The sequence below is a fragment of the Syzygium oleosum genome, unplaced genomic scaffold (assembly GCF_021117445.2).
Source record: "Syzygium oleosum isolate NSW1041296 unplaced genomic scaffold, Sole_v2.1 Sole_v2.34, whole genome shotgun sequence".
Taxonomy (NCBI): domain Eukaryota; kingdom Viridiplantae; phylum Streptophyta; class Magnoliopsida; order Myrtales; family Myrtaceae; genus Syzygium; species Syzygium oleosum.
The window spans coordinates 2,204,851-2,215,653 of NW_026607518.1; the positions used below are offsets into that span (position 1 = coordinate 2,204,851).

General features: G+C 38.2%; 1 protein-coding gene across 1 annotated transcript in view; it reads right to left on the reverse strand.

Annotated features, from left to right (window-relative positions):
• Positions 1-2,685, reverse strand: part of LOC115665646 (protein TIC 62, chloroplastic) — a 39,272-nt gene extending 36,587 nt beyond the window's left edge. The window contains exons 1-8 of the mRNA XM_056305070.1: positions 2,462-2,685; positions 1,415-1,532; positions 1,260-1,332; positions 1,121-1,172; positions 783-959; positions 358-439; positions 199-271; positions 11-121 (exon numbers count right to left, since the gene is read on the reverse strand). Coding sequence (XP_056161045.1) covers positions 11-121; positions 199-271; positions 358-439; positions 783-959; positions 1,121-1,172; positions 1,260-1,332; positions 1,415-1,532; positions 2,462-2,639 — 864 coding nt within the window. The 5' untranslated portion in view covers positions 2,640-2,685. The remainder of the gene's footprint in view (positions 1-10; positions 122-198; positions 272-357; positions 440-782; positions 960-1,120; positions 1,173-1,259; positions 1,333-1,414; positions 1,533-2,461) is intronic.
• Between the last annotated feature and the right edge of the window lie 8,118 nt (positions 2,686-10,803).

Sequence of the window (10,803 nt, forward strand, 5' to 3'; positions counted from 1 at the left end):
ACAACTTTACCTGAAGGTTTGAAACTTGGCCTCCAAATAAAGTATCTTCCTCTGAAAGAGTAATATTATGAGTTTCTTTATAAGCATCAGTTGGCCGCTCCATTCCCCCTGGCCTCACTATCTGAATTAACACTTGTAGATTAGTAAGATTATTCGAAAACTGTGTTTGACTGAAAAGTTGATTCAAGAAATACTCACAGTGTAAGGAATACCACTGGCTATGAGTGCTTCTTCAGCTTTCCTTTTCCAGATCAACACTCCCCAAAACAAACTTAAGGGGCAAGAAAGCAGTCAACAGATCATGCTTACATATTTTCACGAATAGAGAAAAGTTTACAAAAGAAAAACCCCGCTTACTTCAGTATAGCCGCCGGAAATCCAACCTTATTTGTTCCCAAAGATGAAACCATGATGAAGTGGTTAACTTTGGCCAAAGTTGCTGTCCAAAGAGAGATAATACAATTTGATGGATCCAACTCCAAGAGCAGGAACAAATAACAACACTATTTCTCTTTCATAAAGTTCAGTTTCACTAGGTTATTTTAACAAATGGAAAAGATCCGACAAAGATTTCGCGAATTGCTTCCTCAATCCTCCTGGTCGAGTCTTCATTTGTTACTCTTGTACTTCAATGATCTTACATAATGCAGAAACTTAATGATCTAATTGTTGCAGAAGAATCCTGAGGCACTAAGGAAAATGATCTTTGGTGGCCAGGACTCAAGAGACCCCCCTTAATCTTGAAACTAATGAGCAATTATATGGTGTACGACTTTATCTACCTGCATCAACGAGGTTCTTCGTAGCCATATAGTCAATTCTGTATGGGCCCGTCACATCAAACACTTCCTTTTCGCTGGCACCAATGCAACATATAACCACGGAAGCATTGGCTAAGGCTGGTCTAATCTGATCGGGCTTCTCCAAGTCACATTCCACAACTTCAAGCTTCTCTACAGCTGGGCTAAAAACCAGAAAATAGCCGTTATTTGTTATCACAGAGTATCTTATAAACAATAATGGATCTATAGTACTTTTCTTTCCTCTAAATTCCACTTGGAATTATCTAGAAAGAAAGAAACAGAACATAAATCCCAGCTTTTCATATATATTTTCTTACGTTTAAACCCCTCCTTTAAGTCATCCCCCTCAAACTTCATCTGTTTAACACTCTGCAAGAAGTTTGTCATTAACCGAGTCATTATAGCAGAAAACTGGTAAGCTATGGAGAGCAAGTTCAGATCAATTAAAACATCTACCTGCACAAGAGCTACTGCTCTTTCAGCACTTCGCACTCCGGCTCTGACTCGATACCCTAATTTCAAAAGCTCCCTAAAGAAGAATCCATCCCGCGATCAAACCAGAGTGAGGTATAAAACAATTCGCATTGGAAGTATAAGTTCTGAAATGCAACCTCACAGTCCGTGATCCAACTTTTCCAGTCGCACCAGCAACAAATACAAGACCCTCATCTTTCTTATCAACATTACTTGGTATTGCTTCAGTTGTCGCAGAGCTCATTCTGGTTGCACCTACGGGATTGATGAAAATTAGTTATCATTGTGCAGATAGCTGCATTTGATAAGACATGATATTTCGGATGAGTTTAGTACTATTAGTCTAGCTCTGGCCAAAAGAAAACAATAATAGTGACAGTCTTGCTTCCCCAATTTTTATTAATGATTTCAATATCTAGACCAGAAAATGATACCCAAATCTGCCGCCACTGCAATATTGCGTGCAAACAAGCGACAAATACATTCAGTGATAAAACAAATCAAAAAATGCGTACGGCCTGACTGGGATGCATGAAATCCGAGCCGCGATATTGAAATGGGACCCTCCATTTCCAATTACATGCCCATTTAAGCATTATGCCCATAAAATTTTGGACTCGGCCGCAATCCTACACGCTAGGATTGGAGAATCGGCATTCCTCACCTCACTAATCCATGATAGCATAACCACACACTACATAAAGCCTATCTCCGTCAACACCACACCATCCCTCCCAAGATTGCCCATCAACCACAACCTCCTTCACCACCCATTCCCCCAGCAACGTTGCCATCATAATGGCCACCACCCTCCACTACCATCACCATGCGTTACCTCTCCCCAGTGTAATCACATACCGCCACTTCAACCGCAGAACATACCGCATTCAGCTTCATCTTATTACTTCTAAGATTAGCATTACCAATGCAAGTGCAAGTCGAACAAAGTACAGATTACACTAGACTGTTAAACTTCACTATCTCATTAGCACAACAGAACCTAGAGTCACAAAAAACACACTGCTTCCATGTCATCTGAACGACATTGCCACAACGACATTGTGCCGAACCATCTATCTTCCTTCCACGCCTCCACCAAAACGTCATCGAGGCAAAGTCCTCGCGTTTTCAGGCAAAAGAGCAAAGAGGCAAGAGATGGTAATCGGCAGAACTGCCACACGGACCTGAAGCTAGAGCTCTGAGCTCGAGAGGTCTCGCCTTCCCCACGAACCGATAACGCTTCGCATGGCTCGGCAACTGCAAGACCTGGCAGCGAAGGAACGGCTTCTCGAGCGGCCCAGCTCGTGAAGAGGCGATCGCGTTCGCGCTCGGCGTCTGTAACGAGCGAAGCTCCATTGCCATGAGAACTCCGGAAGAAGAAGAAGGAGAATAAGAAAGAGAGTTGTTTTTTTTATTTTATTTTATCTAATTTAAATTATTTTTCCGAATTTTTTGCTTTACTTTTTTTTGTCCTTTTGCTATCTATATCAGTGACTGCAAGTTGTGACAGAAATGGAATTCTGTGGATATGATGGGTCCCACGGTAGTCTCGTTTGCCTATGATGTTGTGTGGTGGCTATGGCTACTTGTTTTTATTTTTTATTTTTTTTATTTTTCCCTCTCCAATCTATTATTTATAATTATATTTATAATTATCTTCTTTTCTTCCTTCCTCCAATTATATATTGAGTTACTCATCTATGGTCATGTTATGCTAATGTCTATACTAGTAACTAAGTTAAATTTAGTGGGCACTTCAATCGCAAATATTTACACAAAAAACAAAAAATTATAACAAATCCACACATTTTTTTGTGATACGATATGACCGCACATGACCATAGATGAGCAAAATCGTGTTTTGCGATAATTCATATGATTGGCATCCAAATCTTTTACGTATTATATTATTTCATTAATTAAAAATGCATGGCGCAGTATAAAATACATGTGTTTGTACGAATGTAGATCGAGTGAGAGATCCAAAGTTAGACCCATTGTGAAGCACATCATTTTGTGATGGCACGTAAACTTTCTAGTGGATTGACAATTGACAACTTCTTCATTTATTGTTTGGCAACCTTCACGGAGAGTACTATACGACACTACTTCAATTCTTGTTCAAAACCGTATGTGTACTTTTTAAAAAGTGTTATCGGTCATCCTTAATCGGTCCGATGACGGAATTTGTTGACATTAAGGCCGTTAGAAATTTCATGACGTGGTTTAATGTCGTTAGAAATTTGTTGACTTGAATTTATTTTGTTGTTTTTTTCAATGTTATCTCTCCAACTATCATCATCTTCTTCCTCTTCTTCTTCTTCAACTTAAACCCAACCAAATCGAAACGAATACCCACAAATTTAACATCCCTCCCAAATGCAATATCCGGAAAGGCCATGGCTGCGAGCTTGAAAAAGATTTAGCCACCACGGTCGTGTTGGATGAAGCTCATCAGGGCATGGCCGTAAGCTCAAAGAAACTCCATTTGCCATTGTGTGAGTTTGATGAAACTCGGTTAGTAATGGTTAAGCTTAACAGAGCTCGAATGGCCGTAGTCGAGTACGACGAAGCTGAGCAGCCATGGTAATGAACTCATATTGGATATAGTAAAAAAAATATCAATAAAATTGGATATATTAAGCAAAAAATATCCTAACCAAATGCTCCAATTTTTTAATATAATGATGTCTTAATTCTAGGATTTGAAACATTATTTTCCATCTTGAAACCATTAGCTGGCACATGTACATTAATTATTCATTTTAGGAGAAACCTTATAACACCAGCCAAAGAAAAGCAAAATATTCTATCAAAATCCATTATATAACTTTTCAAAATGGCTTTTTCTTAAATGCTAGAGTTCGATCTATCCCTAGCCTTAATGGCAATTGCCCAATTGCCCATTTCGCCTATATAATTTTCCATTCTTGATGCTTTGCACATCCGATGTCTTATACATTTTTGTTAATTATGGTAACAAAGTCTTTTTAAGTAGGTAAATCCCAAATACCATGAAATACATCACTAACTTTTTATTGCATCTTTATTATATGGTAATGTGTTAAATGTAAAATATGAAAAATCTCCATTATCTTTACCACAATTACTCATTCTTTACCTATATAAGCTATAGCACTTAGGAACCTTAGATATCGAATGTGTTATGTCTAGAGAAATGTCCTCTCTCGAAACCTCACTCCGTTACTGACGATGTTCCAGACTTACATGAATCTCAATTAACTTCGTGATTATGAACTTAATACGAATTTCAATTGCTCCACCAACGAAGCAATCCGATCGGCAATTTTTCAGAAGCTTTAGATTCATGGTAAAAACTATGAATCTTCTCTCTCCATCTGTCATCATTCTTTTTCATGGCAATTGACATAATGCCTTTTTTTTTTCTTTCTAATTTTCAATGCAGAAAAACGAAATTATCCAAGAAATGGGTGTGCAGGACGTGCAGGGAGTGACTTTTTTGGGATCTTAATTATCAGTTCTAGAGTCTTATGTCCCTTCATCTGATAATTAGGACTCCCCACCACCTTCTTGTGAGAAGGAAGGGGAGCAGAACCGGGCCAAACTACCCCCAATCACTACGCTATCAAAAGTCCATAATCAGAAGATAGACTGAAGGGAGAGAAAATGCTTCTAATTAGATTTGTGATCCTCAAGACCTTTGGTCTCTACCTGGATTCTGGTATTAGAGTAAAGTTCTGCTGAGAGATGTTATAGCTAGCATTCTACATCGCTTGTTCGGTTTTCCTAGTTTTTCTCAATGTCGATTGAGAAACTTATGTTATTAATCAACATGTAAATCCCATTTGAAGATGAAATATTAGATTCTATTCCGCTATTCGCATTCTCTCGAACGCACTCATATCGTCCATACCATAACAATTACAAATTTGAGATTTTTTTCTGATAATATAGGCCAATAATATACTAGTGTGGAATAATCTTAAAAAAATTTATCAATCTGTGAATATGATGGGTCCCATATTAATCTTGTTGTGTGACATCCCAAATTTCACAGTAACATTATATGAATTGCTAATTGGAGATGGCCAATAATTGATTAGTTAATTATTGAGATACTTTCGGAATATCGATGATTAGGCATTTGACATATTTTGATGCGAAAATCTTTGGAATGCATTGGACAATTGAAGAGATCAACGCGTGGCCATATGCATAAGATTGGTGATCATTTGTGATAATGGGGAGTAATGGTTGTTGAGATAGGTCTTATGTGACTTTAGGTGTATTTGGATTGGGTAATTAGGACACAAAACTGTGCCCCAATTAACCCCCATGTGTGGCCGGCCATCTAGGGCAGAAATTCAGTATGCAAAATTGAATTATTAAGTCTATTTAATCATGTTTACTATCCACATCAGCCAATCAGATTTCATGCAAGGTAGGAGGCTTGTTTGACACACCATCTTGGGGCTCATGATGAAGAATCATCATTACGCTCCTTCTCTCTTTCCCTTGACCCCGCGGCAGCCCCCAGCCCTTATCTCTCTCTCTTTCATTTTGCAAGACACCACAAGCCACACTTCATTTCTCTCTCTCTCTCTCTCTCTCTCTCTCTCTCTCTCTCGCCGCCCCCTCTCCCTCTCGGTTTCCTCTCCCCCTCTTGGCCGCTCTCTCTCCCGCGCCTCACCTCCATTTCCAGCTCTGTTCCAGCTCGTTTTTCTTTCGCTCCGGTGCTGTGAAGGCGTGAACAACACCCAAGAGGAAGAGTTTCGGCCTTGGATAGTTCAAGGCAAGGAGATAGGGCTTGTTTCTAAGCCTACCCATCTCTCTATGCCCTTGGTTTTTCTTGTTTGTTGTTGTGGATGGATGTTTTGATCTTTCATGTGGGTTTCATGATGTTAGAAGGGCATGCATGTGGCTGTTCAGACCTGGATTGAGTGTGCTTGTGGCCCTAATGGTCTTGCATGTGGGTGCTCTAGTCTCTAATGGCCTTGCATGTTGGTATATTAGCTCCTAATGGCCTTGCATGTGGTTTCTAGGTCAAGAACTTGTGTTGCATGTGACATAGATGGGCAAAGGTTGTTAAATAGAGATGGAAATGGGTGTTGCATGTCTATTCAAGTTGCTGGGTATGAGTTTTGTTGAAGTAAATTGGATGGGTTTCCATTCGGATTCATCTCCTTGAACTTTGTTCTTGAAACCCGCTACTGGACCTCTTCTTATTTCCATTTTTATAGAGATTTTTTTGGACCGAATTTTAAGAAACTTTATTCATCAAAGTTTCTCCCAACATCTTGAAGTATAACATACTTTAAATAGAGATTTTTATAAGCTGAATTGTTTTGTACGAAGAACCATTTTCTAAACGAGTGTGAACCGTCTAGTGTTGATGTTTCTGTGACCATTATACTTTCTTGATTGTCCACAAGTTTTTTTAGAACGAATCTTAACAAATTTCCTCCACAAAAGTTGTTGAGAACTTCCTTCTCTATAACATATAAAAATTTTGGAATTTTTGGAGATGATTTTGGATTCTGAAAAGAGCTTATTTTGAGAAGCAAGGATTCTGTTCCAGCAAACTGTTTTTGGTATGTCTTTGAGCTACTAAAAGTTGTGTTTACAGAAAGATCCAGGCTTCGTGTTCTTATGAGAAATGTTTGTTAGGATCTTTTTTATGACGTATTCAAATTTTATAATTTTCGAAGTTCATTTACTATATTTTTAAGTCTGATTTCATGAACAGTGCATAACTGCCCAGTTTTTGCTAGATTGCAAAGATTCATCATTTTCTACATGAAAACGTTGGAATTTCGATTTGATGCCTTCTGGAGGCAAAATCCATATATTCTGAGCTTTCCACTGAGATACGATTGACCTTTATGTGATGTCAAATGATGGGACAAATGTAATTATTTATATGATGGTAGAATCTGGAATATGGTGTGAAAGTTTCCATGAGTTAGAAGGGTGTCACATTACCATAGTGGCATAGTGTTATGTATACATGAACTATTTTATTTGCATATTATGTCATGTAATTGGTACGTGTGAAATGTTTAGGCAATGTGATGTGATGCCTACGGTCAATGAACCGTGGATGCCCGACAGTGGACGTGTGATTCTCAGGAGGCGAATGCCTTGGCTAAAAACCAAGATACCCCAGAGTTTGGGATGCCCTTGTGTAGGATGCCTGCGATATTCAACTCGCGGAGGAGGCCTTGGCTAAAAACCAAGATGCCCCTATGTGGGATGCCTACGACATTCAATTTGTGGATGATGCCTTGGCTAAAAACCAAGATGCCTCTATGTGGGATGCCTGTGGTCTGCGCGCTGTGGAAGTTTGGATAGCGATTCGGAAGTGACCCGCACGGGCCGGCTTGCCACTGGTTGAACTGTGAGATGGGGGTGGACCCGATGACATGACATGAATACAATATGATGCATGTGGTTCATGCAATTCATGCTAGCTTGATACTTATGGTCTTCAAATATGTTATTAATCTTACTTGTTTACCTAAAATGCATATCATGTAGGTGTGTCCTAGGAATCGAGAGTATGTTAAATAGGTCGGTTTATAAACTTGCTTTATCTCTTGTTGAGCGATTGCTCACTCCCGTTGACTTATATTTTTTTTTTTCAGATAGCTAGAATGAATGTCCCTCCGCTGGCTCGGTATGGATCCACTTTATATTTTGAATGTACTTGGGAAGATATTACTATTCCGGGTTCGACCTTTCTGTATACCCGACACGTGTCTACTTTGTGGGTGGATGTTGGACGTCTACCGATGATACCATTTCGTTTTGTGGTGTGGTATGTCAACCGAGGCGGCAAGCTGCTAGGCCCCTTGCGATTCCTGGATGATGACAGTGATGGTGGTAGTAGGAGTAGTGATCGGAGTGAGTATAGTGATCCGAGCGAGCATAGTGCTCCAGAGGAACCTAGCGATCCTTAGATGAGTGGTGGTGGTTTATGCTGGATGGGGAGTCATTCCAGAATTTCCGCAGTTGTCATTTTTGGTTTAGACTGCGATAAAGGGCGATGATATTAGTAGTGACGTATGTAGAGGGTCACTGGGTCAAATGAAGGGGAGCGTATATCTTTTTGGTCCTCCCAAATGTCAGTCTTTTGATAGTACCGCCCATGTTTGTAAATGTTTGTAAATAAATGGAAGAATAATATCCCCGTTCAATTTTATTGATTGTGTTGTTTGGGCCTAATCCATGTTGTCTTAAATGTTAATTTTCGCCTGTATGATAACGCTAAAGAAGATTAAAGAACCACATTAGTAAGGTGGCGTGCCTGGGGCGCCACATGTTGCATATGATGTCGTGTGGTGGCCGTAGCTGCTCGTTTTTTTCCCTCTCTAATCTATTACGGTTAATACTATGAAAAATCTCAAACTGGTATACTTCTGACAATATTACCCCAAACTAATTTTTTGACGGTTAAAAACTCCAAACTGGTGAACCTATGATAAATTTACCGTCAGTTTGTTTCTGTTAAAATTTTCAGTCAAATTGCTTTGTTAAATGACACCCGGCAGTTAACTGATGTGCCAATTTTATGTTTTCCCATCCGTTTGTCACAGGTGTACCGGTTTGTGATTTTTTGTGTTATTAATTCAATTTAACGGAAACTAGTAGAGGGTAAATTTATCACAAATATACCAGTTTGGGGTTTTTAGTGGTCAAAATATTAGTTTTGGGTAAATTTGTCACAGGTGTATTAGTTTAGGGTTTTTTATGGTAAAAAAATTAGTTTGGGTTAAAATTGTTATAAGTGTACCAGTTTGGGGTTTTTCGTGATATTAATCCAATCTATTATTTATAATTCAATTGGGAATTATCTTCTTTTCTTCTCTCCTCCAATTATATATTAAGTTACTGATCTTTCGTCATATTATATACTTATATCTATACTAGCAATTAAGGTAAATTTAGTGGGCACTTCAATCGCAAAATTTACAAAAAACCAAATCATAAGAAATCCGTGCATTTTTTTGTGATAAGATATGACCGCACATTACTATAGATGGACAAAATTGTGTTTTGCGATAATTAAGATGATTGGCATCCAAATTTTTTACGTATTATTTTATTTCATTAATTTAAAAAGCATGACGCTCCTGTTCTAATATAAATATACATGTGTTTACACGTATGTAGATCGAGTGAGAGTTCCAAAGTTAGATCCATTGTGAAGCACATCATCTTGTGATGTCTCGGAATCTTTCTAGTGGATCGACAATGGTCAACCTCTTTGTTTATCGTTTGGCAACCTAGAAGGAGAGTGCTATACGACCCTACTTCAATTTTTTTTCAAAACCGTCTATGTACTTTTTAAGAAGTGTTGCCGGTCATCTTTGGTCGGTCCAATGACGGAATTTGTTGACATTGAGGCCATTCGAAATATCATGACATGGTTAGTGTCGTTAGAAATTTGTCGACTTGAATTTATTTTGTTGTTTTTTCAGTGCTCTCTCTCCAACTATCATCATCTTCTTCCTCCTCTTCTTCTTCTTCAACTTAAACACCACCAAATTCAAACGGATACCCACAAATTTACCATCCCCACCAATGCAAAATCCTATATGGCCATGGCGGCGAGCTTAAAAAAAGATCCAGCCGCCATGGTCGTGTTGGATGAAGCTCATCAGGGCATGGCCGTAAGCTCGAAGAAACTCCATTTGATGTTGTGCAAGTCTGATGAAACTCAATTAGTAATGGTTGAGCTTAACAAAGCTTGAATAGGCATAGTCGAGTTCAACGAAGCTTAGCGGGCATGGTAATGAGCAAAAATTGGATAAAGTAAAAAACAAAAAAAAAATTCCAACAAAATTGGATATATTAAGCAAAAATATCCTAACCAAATTCTCCAAATTTTTTTAACATAATGATGTCTTAATTTTAGGATTTGAAAGATTATTTTCCATCTTGAAACCATTAGCTGGCACATGAACATTAGTTATTCATTTTAGGAGAAACCTTATAATACCAGCCGAAGAAAAGCAAAATATTCTACCAAAATCCAATATATATCTTTTCAAAATGGCCTTTTCTTAAATGCTGGAGTTCGATCTATCCCTAGCCTTAATGGCAATTACCAATTGCCCATTCCGCCTATATTGTCTTCCATTATTGATGCTTTGCACATCCGATGTCTTGTACATTTTTTTTATTATGGTAACAAAGTCTTTTTAAGTATGTAAATCCCAAATACCATGAAATACACCACTAACTTTTTATTGCATCTTTATTATATAGTAATGTGTTTAATGTAAAATATGAAAAATATCCATTGTCTTTACGACAATTACTCATTCTTTACCTATATAAGCTATAGCACTTAGGAACCTTAGATATCAAATGTGTTATGTCTAAGGAAATGTTCTCTCTTGAAACCTCATCGCGTCACTCACGATGTTACGAACTTATATTAATCTCAATTAACTTCTTGAGTATGAACTTAATACAAATCTCAATTGCTCAACCGACGAAGCAATCGGATCAGCAATTTTTCAGTAGCTTTAGATTCATG